The sequence below is a fragment of the Carcharhinus amblyrhynchos genome, chromosome 6 (genome assembly GCF_965287045.1).
Source record: "Carcharhinus amblyrhynchos chromosome 6, sCarAmb.v2.hapA, whole genome shotgun sequence".
Lineage (NCBI taxonomy): Eukaryota > Metazoa > Chordata > Chondrichthyes > Carcharhiniformes > Carcharhinidae > Carcharhinus > Carcharhinus amblyrhynchos.
In genome coordinates, this window is record NC_137329.1 from 73,510,802 (window position 1) to 73,530,539 (window position 19,738).

The window sequence follows — 19,738 nt, forward strand, 5'->3', positions numbered from 1 at the left end:
CCACTCGGGATCTATCCCTGTAAACCCATTTATTTATTCTGCTAATCCCCCTGACACTGACGGACAATTTAGCATGGCGAATCCACTTAACGCTCACATCTTTGAAATGTGGGGGGAAACCGGAGCACAAAGAGGAAACCCACACATGCAGGAAGGAACTCCATGTAAACAGTAATCCGAAGCCAGATTTGAAACTAGGTTCCTTGCACTGAGGCAGCAGTGATGATTAGATCATCATTCATTCTTCTAAACTCTGGATACAGGCCCAACCTCTCTTCATAAGACGACCTCTATACTCAATCAGTTGAACAAAACTTCTCTGAATTGCTTCTATTGCCTTCATATATTTTCTTTAAGGAGGCCAAAAGTGTGCATTGTACTTCAAATCTAGGGGGAGGCAACAGCCTAGTGGTATTATCACTAGACTATTCATCCAGAAACTCAGCTAATGTCCTAGGGATCTGGGTTCGATAATAAATAAACATGGGCATCACTGGCCAGCCAGTGACATGGGCATCACTGACTAGCGAAAATTATTACCCATCCATAGTTGACCCTGTTCAGACAGCAATTGAGAGTCAACCACATTACTGTGGCTCTGAAGTCACATGTAGGCCAAAACCAAGTGAGGATGGCAAATTTTCTTCCCTAAAGGACATTAGTGAACCAGGTAGCTTTTTCCAACAAATAACAATGGTTTCATGGTCATCAGTGGATTCTTAATTCCAGATACTTTTTTTTATTGAATTCAAATTATACCATTTGCTGTGGTGGGATTCGAACCCAGATCCCCAGAACATTAACTGAGCTTCTGGATTAATAGTCTAGTGAATTGAAAAGAAAATGGCCTCACCAATGCCTGAACAACCCTGGCAAAAATTTCCCATTTCAAATTCTAGTCCCCTTCAAATAAATATTCCATTTGCCTTCCTAATCACATGCTGCACATGTATATTTATAATTCATTAACCTGGATCCCAGACGCCTTGGTACCACTATATTCTCTCTCCATTTCAATACTGCCTTGAAAATGACCCATTTATGCCTACCCTGTTCTCTATTAGCTACCCAATCCTTTGTGCATGTCAGTATGTTGCCCCTACATGATAGCCACTTATTTTTGTAGTAGTCTTTGATGTGGCGCCTTATCAGAAATCAAAAATTGGAAATCCAAGTATACCACATCTAGAGGTTCCCTTTTATCCACATGACTTGTTACTCTAAATTAGTTAATGCTATTGCTCTTTCACAAAACCATGTTGACTCTTGGTTGCATTGGATTTTCTAAGTGCTCCCCCATTACCACCTCAATAATAGATTCCAGCAATATCCCTATGAAAAATGTTAGGCTAACTGCCTGGTACTTTCCTTCTTTCTGTGGCTCCTTCCTTAAATAGAGGAATTAGCTATTTTTCAATCTGATGGTGCCTTTCCAGAATCTAGGGGATTTTGGAAAATTAAAACTATTTCATTTAGTATCTTTTTTTCAAGACCCCAAGATGAAGTCCATCAGGACCTGGGGAAATGTCAGCCTATAGTTCTGCCAATTTTTCTCTACTTTTTCACCAGCTGATTGTAGGTCTCCCCTCCCTTTCATCTCTTGATTTACAATTATTTCTGGGATGTTAGTTATGTTTTCCACAATGAAGCCAAATACAAAATATCTGTTCAATACATCTACCATTTTATTGTATCCCATTATTAGTCACCTAGTCCCACTTGCTAGAGGACATTTTTTGAAATGTAGAAATTCTTACTATCTGTTTTTACATTTCTAACTAGATTTCTCTCCATATTCTTATTTTTCCCTAACCTTGTAATTTTTTTGTTTTTATATTTTGCCTAATCCTTTGACCTGAAACAATCTACATAAAACTTGTGCTTTTTCTATTTCATACTATTGTTAAATTGCTTCATTAGCCAAAAGTACCACATCCTTTTCTTAGAATCTTTCTTCATCAGTGAAATGTATCTTTTCTAATTATCATGAAATAATCTCCTTAAGTGTCTGTCATTGTATTTCCGTACTGAGCTATCTCTTATCTTAATTTCCCAGTTCACTTTGGCTCCTAAAGTGGGAGGCAGTGTCATTGTGATATTGTCATTGGATTAGTAATCCTGCAACCCAGAGTAATGCTCTGGGGACCCAGACTCAAATCCTACCATGGCAGATTGTGAAATTTAAATGCAATAAAAATATGAAATTAAAAACCTAATGATCATCATGAAACCATTCATTGTTGTAAATTATTTGGAATCATGAGCTTTCAGATAGCTGCTCCTTCATCAGGGACTCACCTGTTTATAAAAAATCCATCTGGTTCACTAATATTCTTCAGTGAGGAAAGTCTTCCATCCTTACCTGGTCTGGCCTACATGTGACTCCAGATTCACAGCAATGTGGTTGACTTAAAGGTGCTCTGAAATTACCAAGCAAGCCACTCAGTTCAAAGGCACATAGTGATAGGCAACAAACGCTGGCCCAAGGCAATGACATCCAATGAATTAAAAGAAAGCTTTCTTCTGATCATTTTGCTTTCATTTACTTTTTAATACTAGTTTTAGACCCATTGTCTTCCTCAGACTGAATGTGAAATTTAACTATGTTCTAATCACTGTTACCTAGGAATGCCTTTAAAATGTGGTAATTAATTAGTGTTGTCTCTTTGCATGTTACCAGGTCTAGCCTACCTCTGGTTGGCTCTTGTACTTGCTACTTCAAGAAACTGCTCTGAAAACTTTCTGTGAAATCATTTTTCGGGCTTCTCTTGTCAATCGGATTCACACAATCTATATGAAACTTAAAATTATCCATGAATAATGCAAAATCTTTCTTATTAGTCACAATTATTTATACTCCATCCTACAGTAACTGTTATGGGAGCTATAAACTACTCCAATTGGGGAGTAACCTTTGTTTTTCTTTATCAAAACTGATTCTACATCTTGATTTTTAAAATTAAGGTTGTTTTTTTTCTACTATAGTAATGTCATCCTTAATTAATATAGTGACTCCACTACCTTTCCTAGCTTTCTGACCTGAATTACCATGTACCTTCATCAAGGAGCTCAAAGTTGGTCAATAATGATTTGCTCTCAACAAATCCATGCTGGCTTTTCTTAATTATACCACATTTACTGAAGTGACATTCAACTTTGTTCAAAGTTGTCAGTATTAGAAGATTCCACACATTTTGAGGTTAAACTGACTAGTCTGCAGTTATTGGACTTAACTTTACACTTTTATATTGAAAAAGAATATAACATTTGCAAATCTCCAGTTCATAGAATCCCTATAGTACAGAAGGAGGCCATTTGCCCATCGAGCTTGTATCGACCACAATCCCACCCAAACCCTATTCCCATAACCACACACGTTTACCCTGCTAATCCAAGGGTCAATTTAGCATCAACCTAACCTACGTATCTTTGGAGTGTGGCAGGAAACTGCAGGAAACCTATGCAGACACGGAGGAAGTGCAAACTCAACATAGACAGTGACCCAAATTGAACCTGGATCCCTGGCACTGTGGGGCAGCAGAGCTAACCAGTGTGCCAATGTGCTGCCCTGTGACATTTCTAACGAAGACTGAAAACCATTGCAATTTCCACACTCTTTCCCCTCTTTCCTTGGATGTGTCTCATCTGATCCTGGTGCTCAACCACTTAAATACGGACAGTTTACTTTAATGCCTCCTCCTTATCAAGCTTGAGCAAGGTTAAAGATTAGAAAATCACTCAAAGCTAACAAACATGAAAAGCTCTTCAGCGAAAGTGATAAGTTTTGGGTTAACTCCGCCTTAAGGAGGAGTTGCTTCAATATCTTTACAGAAGAGATGTAAATGTTGGCCAGGACAGCAGGCAGGGTGTTGGTTCACTTGGCCTTTTGACTAAGATCAAATGTGCAGGGTCAAGCTTGAGATCAGATGTAATGTCTTGTTAGCTTGGTTCTAGTATGTCTCATAGGGACTATGAATTGGATTCAATTTGAACTGGAATTGGTTTTTGGAGAAACCAACGGGATGGATTAAGGGCTTGCCCTATTCACTCTGTGCATTTGCTTTGTAACTCTGAGAAAGGAATAGTTTTTTTAAGTGGCACCTCATAGAGCAGATGGATTGTCTTTTCTAAAATCTCATCTCATCTAAAAGACAGCGCCTCTAACAGTTCGGTGCTTATCTTCAATCTTGGGTGAATGTATAAGATCTCATGGACGTATTTTGAGGAAAAGCTGGGAAGTTGTCCTTGGTTACTGGCCAATATTTATTTATTTCAGCACCAATAGCACTAAAACAGATTAACTGGGCATGATTAAATTGATTGAGAGTTAGTGTTATATGTAAATTGGCTGCCTGTTTTCTTACGTTGCAACAGTTAATACATTTTGAAAGTACCTTTATTGCTGGAAATGCATTGGGCGAAATCTTACCAAAAAATGGCCGAGTGGGTGTCTCGTCTAAATCACCAACGTGTTTCTCTCCAGATCTTATGACATTCTGCCAAAAAAAATCTCAATAGCATGTTTCACACTGTTATAGAAGGGGTGGGACCTCAACATGCCGACAAGACCCCGCTGCTCCTTGATAGGGGTACTCGGAGGGTCCCATCCCCAGAGTTGGTCTTCACTTCCCCCATAACGGCCATCACTAGCATTCCTTGCTCCTGTGTCTGCTCCCAGCCACCACCACATCTAAATGAACCCCCACCCCATGTGGCTCCAACTGGGCCTGTCCATTTGCACTGTTTGGCATGGTGCCAACCTGGCAGTGCCAAGGGGCTGCACCAGTGGGTTATTGCCAGGCCACTGGTCATGTCTCCCTTTCAAAGAACATAACCTAGTGGCTATTCCTACCTTTACGACGTGGGTGAGACCCCCATGACAGATTCACAACTGGGTGAACCTGTTGTAAATGGTGTTACTGTGGTGGCACGCTGGTGCCTGCTGAATATTTGGTGAGGAGGGGAAAATCTGCAGTCCTGCTGTGTGTTTCACACCATTCCAGCCACGAGGGGTTGGTAAGATTGGAACTCGGAAACTGACTGGCATGAATTGCGCTCTCCATTTTGAGCGCACACTGCCATTCCCATACACAGAGTACAGGTTCAAAATTGCCTCCATTATGTGTCCTGAGGTGGAAGGCACAATATAAATACAACATCATTTATTAACAAGGGAAAAAGGTAAATTGTCTTTAGAGCGTGATAATTCATTTCTTGCTTTTGACTGTTTTACAGATACTTTAAGAACAAGATCAATATCATCCTTCAATTCATACCTGAGATGATCTTCATTTTTAGTTTATTCGGTTACCTGGTCTTCATGGTTATTTTTAAGTGGTGTTTTTACCATGTCGAGATTTCTCAAATGGCTCCCAGTATTCTAATCCATTTCATCAACATGTTTCTATTTAGTTACAACGATCCTACCAATCAACCCTTGTACAATCATCAGGCAAGTGTCTCTTGTTTTATCTGTGATGCCTTGACTAAACTTAATTGTTGGCCAACAACGGATGTGCTGCAAAGGTTTACCGATTGATTTGAATGAATCTTTTTAGCTATTGCATTGGCTCTATCCTCCTTGGTTGAAGGCTCCATTCTGGGTGACAGGATAGAAGACTTGGAGGATATTCTGGGGGGGAATATTTCACCCAGAAAGTGGTTAAGATTTAGAACTCTCATTCCTGAAAGACACAGGCAGAAGTCTTCATACACAAGCAGTAGTCCTCATAACATTTTAAAAAAACACTTGATTGTGCACTTAAAAATGCCTTAACCTATAAAGCTACAGATCAAGAATTGGAAAATGGAACTGGATTGTTAGTTACTTGCCAGCTGCTGTGGGTATGATGGGTCAAATGCCCTCCTGTGCTGTAGCCTTCTAGGGTCATACCGTGAGCTTGAATCTGGCTCAAATGTTACATTTGGAAAGGCATTGTTCATTTTTTGGATGGGTTGACAGCTTGACGTTTCCAGGTGCGCTTGCAGGCTTGTGATTTGTTAGCATCACAATTCACCTGGGCTATGGAAAAAGATCTGTCAGAATATCTGTTTCAGTTCACAATCCAATGACTGTTGCAGCTAGTGTTTGGGTGGTGATTGGGTTCAGTTGTGATGTACCCATGGCAGAATAATCTGAGAACACTTGGTGCTCGCAGTGAAAAATTATCTCTTGGATATCCAAGGGTTACTGTTGTCATGGGGATTGAATTCTAACAAAGCGCAAGGAGAAGAGGCCAACCGAGAAACAAATTGTAAATATGACCCTTCAGTGAGTTGATAAGAGATGCAAATTCTATGAGGCACTGTTACCAATTGCTAGTCCAGGAGAGCTCAGCAGGCAGTGAATGGAAATTCACGATATCTTGCTAAATTAATTTTCTATTTTTACAGCAAGAGATTCAGAGTTTTCTGGTGATTATTGCAATAATTGCTGTCCCCTGGATGCTTTTTCTCAAGCCCTTCATCTTGCGATCGAATCACAGGAAAGCTCAACGTGCGGTAAGATGAAGATAGTCCAAGCCATGATTTGAACGTGGTGATTTGAGAGTCAGAAATTAGAATGGGATGTACTATCCTGGGAACCATTTCAGTTCTTGTATCGCTTGATCTTTTCACAATTTGTCCAACTCAGCTCATTCCAATTCCCTGTCCATTTCCTGTATCCCTTTGATTTGTTTCTGTATTGATGCGTATTGAATTCCCTTTTGAAGCCACAATTGTAATGTTTTCTAAAGGTTCATAATGGATTCTGTGCTTTTTTTAATGCCCCTATTTTAAAAAGCCAGGAGCCTGTATGCTTAGTTAACTACTTTGTCTACCTACACTACCCTGTCAGCAACTTGTGCACATGTTCCCCCAAGCCTCTCTGTCGCTCCACCGTCTTTAGAAACATGCTTTTTATTTGATATAGATGGAAAGATTTATGGCCAAAACCTCTACCTTTCCTTCATTATCCTCAGATTTATCCCATTTGGTCCTGCTAGATTAGAATCCTTACAACTCTTAACTCAATTCTACGTATAGCCAACCCTTCTAGCGTCTTCTCTTTATCAATCTTCAGCTGATCCAGTATCTCAACTACCACCTCTTCACGATAACTATTAAATACTTTCAACATTTTAATCACTTGTTATAGGTGAGGGAATACAAATTCTTGTGAAAACTATCCTTGTAATTTAATCCTTTTAAGCCATTGATTTTTTTTTTGTCCAACTTGGGAAAGTAGCTTTTTAAAGATTCTTTCATGGGATGTGATTGCTGTTGGCAAGGCCAACATTATTGTTCATTTCTACTTAGCCTTAAGAAGGTGAGCCACTTTTTTTTTCAAAGTTTATTTATTAGTATCACAAGTAGGCTTATATCAATTCTACAACACTCTGGCGCTTGTTTGGGTGCACTGATGGAGAATTTAGCATGGCCCAACGCACCTAACGAGCACATTTTTCAGACTGAGGGAGGAATCCAAAAGACCCAGAGGAAACCCACGCAGACACAAGGAGAACATGCAGACTCCACACAGACAGTGACCCAAGCCGGGAATTGAATCTATGTCCCTGGTGCTAAGAGGCATCAATGCTAACCACTGCCATGAGTTGCTGCAGTCCATATGATATAGGTGCAACCCACAGTGCTGTTAGGACTTTGACCCAGTCACTTTGAACCATGATATAATTTCAAGTCAGGATAACATATGGCTTTGAGGGGAATTTGCCATGGTGATGTTTCCATGCACTAGCAACCCTTAAACTGAGGTGGTAGAAGTCATGGTTTGGAAGGTTTTAAGGAGGCTTGGTGAATGCTGCAGTGCGTGGTATATAAAATACTCAACCACTGCCTCTCTGCACTGGCAGTAGAATGAGTGGATGTTGAAGGTGGTAGATGGGGTGCCAGTTAAACAGGCAGCTTTGTCCTGGAAGGTGTTGCACTTAAGTGCTGTTAGGGGTGCACTCATCCAGGCAAGTGGAGAGTATTTCTTTATACTCCTGACTTGTGCTTTGTAGATGGTGGATAGGCTCTGGAATCAGGATGAGTTACTCACCACAGGATTCCCTACCTTTAGAGCTGGACTTCTAGCCACAGTAATATGTTTGGCTCAATTAGGTTTCTGGTCATTGGTGGCCACCAAAGTGTTGATGGTGGAATTTCAGCAATGGTAGTTATATTGAACGTCAAAAGGAAATGGTTAGGCTCCATCTTTGTTCAAGATGGTCATTACCTGGTACTTGTGTGGCAGAGTGTCATTCATTAGCCCAAACCTAAATATTGTAAATGTCTTTTGCGTCTTGAAGCTGACCGTTTTGGCATCTGGTAAATTGCAAATGGAACTGAGCATTGCATCATCAGTGAACATTCCCAGTCCTGATGTTACGATGGAAGGTAGGTTATTGATGAAGCAGCTGAAAATAGTTGGGCCTAGGTTACGACCCTGAGAAACTCGATCACCACAACCATCTTCCTTTGCGAGCGAATGCTGCTCATTAAAGAACTGTGACTGACATCTTCTATTACATCGTTATTGCATGAGAATAGTCTGAAGGTATGGTAATTGGTCAGGTTGGATTTATCCTGCCTTTAATGGACATCACACCTGGGCAATTTTCCATATTATCGAGTGGATGCCAGTGCTGTAGCTATATTGGAACAGCTTGGCTGTGTGTTTGGCTAATTTTTCAGTACAAGTCTTCTGTATTCCAGCTGGAGTGTTATCAGGAACCGTAACCTTTGCTGAATCCAGTGCTTTCAGCCGATTCTCGGCTTTCACCTGGCGTGAATAGAATTGGCTGAAGGCAGGCAACAGCTGGGAACTTCAGGAACTGAAGTGAATCGTTCACTCTGTACTTCCAGCTGAAGATGGTTGCACATACTTCCAGCTTTGTATTTTGCAGTGATGTACCCCATCAATGAAGAGGGGGATGATTGTGGATCCGCCTTCTCTGGTTGTTTAATTATCTACCACTATTCATTACTGGATGTGACAGGATTGCAGAGATTTGATTGCTTTTTTTTTCTTTCATCTTTCATAAGATGTGGGCATTCCTGGCAAGGCCAGCATCTTACCCATTCCTAATTGCTCGTGAGCTAGCCTTGGTAGGGCAGTTAAGAGTCAACCACATTGCTGTGGGTCTGAATATGTTTGTAGGCCAAGGATGACAGATTTCCTTCCCTAAAGGAAGTCAGTAAATAGTTCTTTACGACAATTAATGTTTGTTCCGAGGTCATCATTACTGAAATTAGCTTTATATTCCAGATTTATTAATTGAATTGAAATTCCACCAGCTGCAGTGGAATATGAACCCATCTGTCCAGATCATTTAGCCTGGGTCTCTGCATTATTGGTCCAACGACACTGCTATTTCCCTAGACCTATTGGTTGAGAGATTGCGTGTGACAGACTGAACAAAGCAGATCATTTTGCCATTTTCTAGCACTGCTCCTGACCTGATCTTCTGCACTCTTCTTTGAACCAGGATTAATCCCCTGGCTTGATGATTATGGTGGAATGAAGGATATACCAGGCCAATTGATCGTTGTTGAATACAATTCTGCTGCTGCTAATGTCCCTCCAGGTCTTCATTGATATCCAGTTTTGATGGATTTATTTGAAATCTTTCTAAGCTCAGTACTGGTGTCACATTCAGTAGGAGTGTATCCTTGGTCTACATGAGAAGCAATTCAATGAAAGTTCACTTGGCCGATTTCCAGTGTTGTCTTATGAGGCAAGGTTGGTGGGAGTTTAGAAGAATGAGAGGTGATCTTATTGCTTCTTTTAATATCCTAAGGGGACTTGATTGGATAGATGCTGAGAAGATGATACCCCTCTTGGGGATTCTGAAACTTGGGTCACAGTTGTAGAATAAGGTTTGTTGAATTTAAGATGGAGATGAGAAGGAATTTTTTCTCTGAAGATCATGAATCTTCAGAAATCTATTCCCGAGAGAGCAGTGAGGCTCGATCATTGATTATATTCAAAATTGATTTTGAAATATTTTTGATCTATAAGGGAGTTGAGGGTCATCAAGGGAAAGGCAGGAAAGCAGAGTTGAGGATACAGTAGGTCAAACATGATTTTCTTGAATGGCGCAGTATGCTCAGGGGCTAAATAGCTTATTGCTGCTCTTATTCCTTGTGAAGACCGTCTTGGGGAAATTCACCTATGACAGGTAGATTGGTGAGGGTGAGATCAAGTAGATTTTTCCCTTTTTGATTCCATCACCACCTGCTGCAGATTTAGTATGATTTATTACTAGAGTTACTTTTTAAAAAAAAATGTTCATGTGGTGTGGGTGTCGCTGTTGGGCCAGCATTTATTGCTCATTGGGTTTAAGAGTCAACTATGTTGCTGTTTAACATGCAGGCCAGACCAGGTAAGGACAACAGATTTTCTTCCCTAAAGGACATTTAGAAACAAGATGGGTTTTTTTGACAGTGATTTCATGATCATCATCAGATTTTTAATTCCAGATCTTTATGGAATTCAAAATTCGCCATTTGCCATGGTGGGATTTGGATCCGGTCTCCAGAGCATTACCCTTAGTCTCTGGATTACTGCATTATCACTGTGGCACTGCCTCCTGCTAAAAGATCTAGTTTAATATAATGTACAAGCAATTATTGATCAGAAATTACTCATTTACATTTATAACCCAGTATTTAAATGAGATGCAAAAAGAATAGCTGCGAAAGTTTTAGCTTTTAGCAGTTTTCAGTGTTGTTCATCGAGAGCAAGTGATGTAATTAACACTTAAACAGTGGCTTCAAAGTGAAACATTGATGCTGTGAAGTTCTTTACAATCCGACATTAAACCACAAAATGAGACATTAAAGCCAGTGACCAAATGCTTGGTCAAAGAGTTTGAAGGATGAAAGGAGAAGAAAGAGTCAGAGAGGTTCGGCACGGGAATTCCAGAGCTTGGGACCTTGGCAGCTGGAAGTATGTTGGCCAATGTTTAGGATATGGACAAGAAACCAGAATTAGAGGACTGTGGTGCTCCTGACAGTTGAAGGGCTGATGGAGGTTTACAGAGTTAGTGAGGTCACGAAGGGATTTGAAAACCAGGTTGAGAATTTTAATGTGTAGGCATTGGTGGGCTAGGAGCCAATGTGCAAGGCAGTGAGCACAGGGGTAATGGGTGAATGAATCATCAAGCAAATTGAAATATGGATGACAGAGTTTTGGATGACTTCAAATTTACTACGGGTGAAAGATAAGCAAAGGGGAAGCCAGTGGCATATTTGAATAGTCAAGTCTGGGTGAAGGTTTTATCAGCAGGTTAACTGCGATGGAAATTATATGTTCTGTTTATTTCAATGCATAAGTCATTGTACTGGTAGGCCAGGATTCTCCCCCAAAAAGTTCTAAGTCCCTAATTTGTGGAAAATGGGAGTTATTCCCACTGGCCTATTCAGCGTGATTTCCAGAATGAATCTCCCACGGTCTGAGCACTGCAGATTCAATCTTGAAGTCTGGGAGCAGGGCCTATTCCTGCCCGAGAGGCAGGCAGCATAGCACTGAGTGGGCCACTGTGATCTGTCAGTGCAGAGATCGGTGCATCCACAATGACCCGCATTGCCAGCCTTGCAGCGTCCTGTCGTTAGTTCCTGGATCCCCCTGGTCAAGCCCAATCATCTTCCTCCCTCCCTCTCCCAGGCATCCCAAGTGCAGAGTGGCAGTGTGTTCCACCCCTTTGGCACTGCCCAATGCTGGGTAAGCAGTGCCAAGGTACCCCTTGGTTAGTGCCAGCCTGGCACTGCCCAAGGAGCACCTCCTTTATCCACGATCTCCTGGGGGGACCTGAATGGCCTCGCTCCCTTCCAGCAGGATTGGGCTGCCTGTTCTGTGTTAGTGGGGAGCAGGAGTAAATCCCACTGTAGGAAAGAGAGACTAGTGGGCCCAGTAACTTCATGGCTAATGAAATGGAAATCACGATTTCCATATTGTTATCAGTTCCGCACTGATTTTCGACGCGGAGCTGATTACGTTGGGAGACAGCGGGAAGCCTGAAAAACAGCCTCCACTGATGTCTCTTGGCCTGTTGCGCTGCTCGAGCAATGCAGCAGGCTGGGAGAATTGACCTCGGATTATTTGAGACAAAGTCTCTTCCACTTTGTGACTGTGTTAAACAATATGGTGACTACCTTTCTGACTGTGAAGTACAATGTGAACACTTTGTCAGTATTGAGATGTGTATATAGCTTTTGGAGCAGCATGCTGACACTTGCAATTTTACAATTGCTTCCAGCACTGCATAGCATGTCAATATTTAGATTTTTAGATATGCAATAATGTTAGTGAAGGATCATTAATCAATCTTGCACAGTTTGAAATTCTGCCATTTTCTCTGGCAAATTTGGGTGAACATCAGTACATCAAAGACTTTTCACCAGATTTCTGTCAAATTGAGAAACTTCTCTGTTCATTTGCCAGTAAAGGAATTAGCCTTGTCCTTCTGGGAACTGAGTATGCAGAAAACCTTGGAAACTCTATCAGAGAGACCAAGCATAGACTGGGTGATTGCTTTGCTGAGCACTTTCGGTCTGTGCACAATCAGGGCTCTGACCTTCCGGTTGCTTGCCATTCCACACGTCCGTCCTTGACCTGCTGCAATGTTCCAGTGAAGCGCAACGTAAACTGGAGGAACAGCATCTCATCTTCTGGCTAAGCACTTGATAGCCTTCCAGTCTCAACATCAAATTCAGCAACTTCTGATGATTTGTTCTATCCTGCCTTGACCCCTTTATTTTTATTTTATTTGATCTTTTACTGTTCTCTACCTTTTTTATTTCTTTATTGTCTTTGTTCATTTTTCTTCCCCCTACTTTATCCCCCTTTTCCTTGCCTTTTCTTCTCCTTCCTCCTCCTTGTAAACCTTACCTCTCCACCAACCACCCCCCCCCCCCCCCCGCCACACCACAACTTTATCTGTCACAGTTTGCCCTCTGATTTCAGCTTCACCGCTGTTAGGCCATTCACACCTATTATTCTCTTTATAGACTGCCATTAGCAGCTTTTTCATTTGGTTTCTGTGGCAAGACTCATCTTTTATTCCCTCACCCTGCAGTATAAATATTTCCCACTTTCTTTGCCTTTTAGCTTTGACAAAGGAACATTTGGACTCTCGAAATCAGCTGTTTTCAATCCTTACAAATGCTACCAGACCTGCTGAGATTTTCCAGCATTTTCTCTTTTGGTTTCAGATTCCAGCATCTGCAGTAATTTGCTTTTATTTTATTGTAAACTCTGTGGCTGTAGTTGAATCATTCAGGTGCTAGGTGATTCACAAACAAACCTGTAGGTTGATGCAGTGAAATATCACTGTTGTTTGCACATTCTTACTGTATCATTGAATTGGCCTGTACTGCACCCCAGTGTTATACAGTGACAGACCTGTCCCCACCAGTGCTGTGTGCCCAGTGTTATACAGTGACAGACCTGTCCCCACCAGTGCTGTGTGCCCAGTGTTATACAGTGACAGACCTGTCCCCACCAGTGCTGTGTGCCCAGTGTTATACAGTGACAGACCTGTCCCCACCAGTGCTGTGTGCCCAGTGTTATACAGTGACAGACCTGTCCCCACCAGTGCTGTGTGCCCAGTGTTATACAGTGACAGACCTGTCCCCACCAGTGCTGTGTGCCCAGTGTTATACAGTGACAGACCTGTCCCCACCAGTGCTGTGTGCCCAGTGTTATACAGTGACAGACCTGTCCCCACCAGTGCTGTGTGCCCAGTGTTATACAGTGACAGACCTGTCCCCACCAGTGCTGTATCCCTCTGTTAAAATGATAGACCTTAGCACCATGTTTTACAAAATATAATACCAACACTGAAAGGTTGAATCCTGATTCACTGTAATTTAAGATAATCTTTTCTTTCATCTTAGTTGGAGTCTGCACCTGAGAATATCTATACTTCACCTGATATTGAGGCAGATATCCTACAACCCCAACAAAGGAGCACTGGTGACCATGGTGATGATCAGAGCGAAGAAGTGAGTCCAGCATACTCAGCCTAGGGATTAAAGACCAACCTTGTTACACTAGCCAACTAACTGTTCAAGTTCAGGCACTGTCAGGGGTACAGGCTTACTTTTAAATATATGCAATGAAAGCAAAATGTCAATACAGAAAAGTGAGTTTGTAATCCCAAACATTACATGGCTTATATACAAAGTCGTCCTCTTGAAACATGTACAATCTGTCTGTGCATTTGAGAATTGGCACATCTGTAACTAAATCAAATAGTTCAAAGTGATCTCAGCAATGCGGACAGGAATACTACTGTGTCCGACTGTCTTTGGAACAATTTTAGAAATTCTGCTAACTGCAGTGTTGGGGTAACTGTTTTAATCGTTATCCTGTACCTGTGAGCAAGGACACAGACACACATCTCATCTCATCTTTATTGAGGTCTGAGCATCTGAAGCTTCCAAAAATATAAAGCAGATACTAATCTAGTAATTTTGTCAAAAAAACCTCATAACTTTGGTGCACTACATTAGAGTTGTATTGATTTTCCCACATTGAAACAATTTCTCAAACTCGCACTGTGATGGCTCTCGTGATCACTCTCTCATTGGACTTGGCAAATGATGTAAACACTCTTACTGTCCACATCTTCACTCCTTCCCTCCCTCTGACATAAGCTCACTCTGTGAGAACCAGTGATTGAAGACGTGTCTGACTCCAAAGATGTGCAGGTTAGGTTAATTGGCCATGTTAAATTGCCCTTTAGTGTCAGGGGATTAGTAGGGTTTTGGGGATAGGTCTGGGTGGGATTGTGGTCAGTGTAGAATGGCCAATGGCCTCCTTCTGCACTGTAGAGATTCTATGATTCAATGAGTCACTTGCTGCCTTTACCAGCTGAGCCCTGGTGGTGGGGTGGCATAGTGGTGAGATATGCCAGGGAGGATCCTGGAGTTGCACACTTTGCAAAACTAGAACATGGTTTTGTCAATGGCTGCAATCAATATTTCTTTCTCTTGTATTATTCCAGTTCAACTTTGGTGACATCTTTGTGCATCAAGCAATCCACACAATTGAGTACTGTCTTGGCTGTATCTCGAACACTGCATCCTATCTCCGGCTGTGGGCTCTGAGCTTGGCTCATGCAGGTAAGCTCCAGCTGAGGTGAAGATGAATGGAGATGCTGCAGGCTATGGATGAAGTAAATGGATTCCAGAACTCCTGGTGTGAAAGACACACACATTCCCTAAATATAAAGTTCACTTTGTTTCAGATTTCAGCCAAACATTCTGTCACATAAGGAACCATGCATCTACTGTTTTAAAAAAACTGCAGTGAAAAGCTTCCTGTTGCAGAATCCATTCTAACAGTTGTTCAGCGAGGGTTGAGAGGGAAGGAAATAGAAGTAAAAAAAACTTTGACTTTAGTTTCAATTTACAGATGTTTTATACTATGACAGATCCTCACATGTCCTATTTAATGAAAGTATGTGAGTACTTTCAAAATACTGGTATACAATAATGTGACAAAGTCCAAATTTGACTTTATTAAAACAGACAGGTTGGAACTTAATTCTTCAACAGCCTTGTAATGGTAATGCTGTTGAATGTCAAAAGGAGATGGTTAGATTCTCTCGTTGGATTTAGCCATTGCCTGTCACGTATGCTACTTGTCACTTAATTCAAGCCTCAGGGAAAAGAAATGCCAAGATAAAGATTTCAGCTGAGGCAGGAGGAGAGTCGAGCAATGTTATGGGGTTGGAAATAAATGTCTTGGTGATTGTATGAATGTGAATTTGGAAAGTCATCTTATGGTCTGATTTGTTGTCAGGCATACGATGGTGCCAATAGAGTTTGTGGTGAAGAGAGTGGCTTCATTTTTCTCAGTGATTACCTTCCCTCAATCTATAGCACACCGATTAAATGGAGACTCAGAACAAACATGCTGAAGCTGATCTTTTCCTTGGCTGTACAGTATCTTTAAGCCAATGGCAGAGCTCCTATTTTAATAGGCTGTGGACTCCTGTCACCTGTGATAACAATAGTGGAATGCCAGTGATGGAGGGTTATCTGTATATCTGCAGTCAGCTATACTTAGGAATATAAGAATTGCTAGTAAAAAAAAAACTTAAAACAAAATAATCAAATCTTAGAATCCAGAATTTTGAGGTTCTATTCAGAAATGTACTAAAATATGATGTAATCTCAATATTATGTGTCCCATTTATCTCTAGAACTATCTGAAGTCCTGTGGACCATGGTCATGCACATTGGCCTGAGTAGTGCTTCTTGGGGTGGCCTTGTTGGAGTCTTCATTATATTTGCAATTTTTGCCGTCTTAACAGTTGCCATTCTCTTGGTGATGGAAGGATTATCTGCTTTCCTACATGCTCTGCGTCTTCACTGGTATGTATTTCAAAGTAGATCAGCATGAATCATAGAATGGATTCTGTGCTGTAATCATTCAGCCCATCATGTCTGTACTGGCCCTCTACAAAAGCAACTCAACTAGTCCCACAATTTGTTCCTCTGGTGCTTCACAAATCTCCTTTTGAAAGCCATGATTGAATCTGCCTCCACCTCACCCTCAGGCAGTGCATTCCAGATACAAACCCATTCACACTACATTTAAAAAAAAATTGTCACTAGTGATAATTTTTTATCACTTGCCTTTGTCCTCTGGTTTTTACCCTTCTGCCAAAGGAAACATTTTCTCTCTATCTAATCTGCCTGTACTGGAACTCAAATCTTTTCTTCTCTAAGCTTCACTATCCATGTGAACTACCCAAATCCCTGGAATCATTCCTGTAAATCTTCTCTGCATCCTAAGCCTTTAAATCCTTCCAAAAGTCTAGTACTCGGAATAGTAATACTTGAGTCCAAACCACGGTTTTATAAGGTTCACCAAGCTTGCTTTTGTACTCTATCTCTATACCTTTTGAACCACTTTCTCAACCTACCATGCCACCTTCAGTGATGTCACTTCTGCAGCTATATCCCCAGGTCGTTGCTCCTGCGTCTCCTTTAAAATTTAGTGTCCTTTATTTTATGTCGTCTCATCTCGTTCTTCCTACCAAAATCTATCACCTTGAGCATAATTTAATATTGTCTTTTTGTTTTACTCTTTTCTCCTAGGGTGGAGTTCCAGAATAAATTCTATGGTGGAGCTGGCTACAAGTTTAACCCCTTCTCATTCAAATCCATTCTAGATGGAAATCCAGATGAATAGAACTGCATTTCAACATAATGAGTTTAATTAACATTGCAACCACTGATTTGAAGGTTGCATCATTACAAAATAATCACTGTGGATCTTGAAAAATTTTTGCAATAAATTCCTGATTCGAGCTAACATTAAAATTTAGCTTGCTGAAGTTTTGGTGTGTAAGGTTCAGCTGGAATTCTTTTGTGCTCTCGCAGAGGTGTTAGCCAATTTCAATTAGTCGGCAAATGGCTTGTAATAATGTAAAGAGGAATGGTGTAACATGTTGAGCATCCCTATATTAATAATCATGCAAGTTAGGATTTTCAATGGGGAAGGGGTGGGGTGTGAAATGTAATTTAAAATGATTTTATTTGCTTCACACTGGTAGTATGATTTTGTGAATTATGAATGACATTGGTGTGGTGTCACAGTCATTAGCCTGGCTGCCTCAGAGCGCCAGGGACTCGAGTTCAATTCTGGCCTTGGGTTGACTATCTGTGTGGAGTTCTTCCCATGTCTGGATTTCTGCCTGCTGCTCAGGTTTCCTCCCACAGTCCAAAGGTGTGCAGATTAGGTAGATAGACCATGCTAAATTGCCCCATAGTGTGCAAAAATGTGTTGTTTAGGGAGATTATGGGGATAGGGTGGGGGTGGCATGGGGTGTGGGCCTGGATAAGATGGTCTGTTGGAGAGTTGGTGCAGACTTGATGGGCTGAATGTCACTCCTGTACTGTTGGAATTCTACATCTCTATGACCACTGGAGTTAAAAGATTGGGGGCTTCCGATGTTGCTGACATCTTAGAATTAGGGACATTCTAAATGGCCTCTGCATTCAAAGGGTGAACTACCATAATATTAACCTCCCAAGTTTCATTAAATGCTGAACTGATTATCTTTTGTTGTAAATGTGCGTGCTTTGGTGTTGAGCAATAACTACTCAGAAATGTTCTTTTCCAATATTAGCCTAAAAGCCATGTGAACGTGAATCAGTTAAAATGCATTTTAGGTTCATCCCAGTAAAGACAGCTTTCTTATAAAAACAAGGAAGATGTACCTCAAGAAGGGCAAATTTTATAATGTCACTATCTGCATAGTGTTAGTGTTTCCATCGCTGCCTGGAAACATGTGAATAAAAACGTTCTATTGAGCAGCTGTCTAATTGGACAACGAAGTTATATGTAACACAGCTGTCTGCCATTGATTTGGTGCGCACATCAACAATATTTACATGAACAAATGCTACTGGAAGCAAGAGCTTTATGATTAAAACAAATTTTGAATATCACAGACTGACTGATCTGTATCTTTCCAAAGGAGATGAGGTAATGATGGTGTTCGTTTGGATGATCCTCCAGTGTGGAATGAGAAGGGTGGCATTCCACTGGTGAAAGCATGCTAAAGATGAGCATTTCTGATTGTAGATTCAGTTATGTTGAGGATATTTCTCTTTGCTAGCATCTTCATTCTTGGGTACCAGCAGGAGATGTAGCCCCCATACTTATAACATTGCCCAAGGATTGACTTGCAATTATTAAACTAACTTTATCAGCATCATCTTAACTCTTTGAGCCAAAGCCAAGTGACCAGAATTGGTGCCTGAACTTAGTCAGATTTCTATCCCTCCTACAACACTGGAAAAGAACTACTGGAAATCAGACTCTCCATCATTCACCTCAGTGCATTATGCCTCCTCTTCTTACTTTGTCTAACTAGAGCCTTTTTGTGGTCAGCCCCATCATCTCCAACATCTGGCTATGTAGGACTAACGTTGTTTAATTTCACTTTATCTAATCAATTGCAGCAACAGAATCCCCAACAATACTTTTTGTTGCCATCCCCATATCACTTGGACTCTTCCAATGATTTTTACTATCTATATTCTGCTTTTCAATGTCTTCATCTGAAAACTGTTTCCATATGGATAGTGATAACACCCAGTACTACATCACCATCACCTTGTGACCTCTCCAATGTTGGTTTGTTACCAGTCTGCCAGGTGATGCAGTGGCACAGTGGTTAGCACTGCTGCCTCACAGCACCAGGGACCCAGGTTCAGTTCCGGCCTTGGTTCATTGCCTGTATGGAATTTCCACTTTCTCCTGTGGTTATGTGGATTTCCTCCGGGTGCTCCAGTTTCTCCCACAGTCCAAATATGTACGGGCTATGTTGATTGGCTACGCTACATTGACCCTAATGTCAAGGGGATTAGCAGGGTGAATGAGGGTTACAGGAATGTGGGGGGCCTAATGGGATTGTGGTCGGTACAAATTCAATGGGCCAAATGGCCGCCTCCTGTACTGCAGGGATTCTATAATATCTGATGCCCAGCTATAGTTTCCATCAGTTAACCAGTCAAAGATGAAAGTTATTGGCTTTGGCCATTGCCACAAACTCCATCCCATCTATGTTCCTAGTTGCTGTCTCAGGCTGAATCAGACTGCAAATTCACTGAGCATGTGTACAATGTTATACTTGCTAACCTACATGATGGCATTTTTATAGGCGAACACCTGGAGCACAACTTAATATTTGCTCACAATGCGCTTCAATAGGGACACTCAATATTGAAT

The 19,738-nt window shown here is 41.2% G+C and overlaps 1 protein-coding gene across 1 annotated transcript in view; it reads left to right on the forward strand.

Moving 5' to 3' along the window:
- Nucleotides 1–18,453, forward strand: part of LOC145344004 (V-type proton ATPase 116 kDa subunit a 4-like) — a 90,927-nt gene extending 72,474 nt beyond the window's left edge. The window contains exons 16-21 of the mRNA XM_080190651.1: nt 5,236–5,452; nt 6,394–6,501; nt 13,882–13,989; nt 14,994–15,111; nt 16,197–16,368; nt 17,098–18,453. Coding sequence (XP_080046777.1) covers nt 5,236–5,452; nt 6,394–6,501; nt 13,882–13,989; nt 14,994–15,111; nt 16,197–16,368; nt 17,098–17,191 — 817 coding nt within the window. The 3' untranslated portion in view covers nt 17,192–18,453. The remainder of the gene's footprint in view (nt 1–5,235; nt 5,453–6,393; nt 6,502–13,881; nt 13,990–14,993; nt 15,112–16,196; nt 16,369–17,097) is intronic.
- The last annotated feature ends 1,285 nt before the right edge of the window (nt 18,454–19,738 follow it).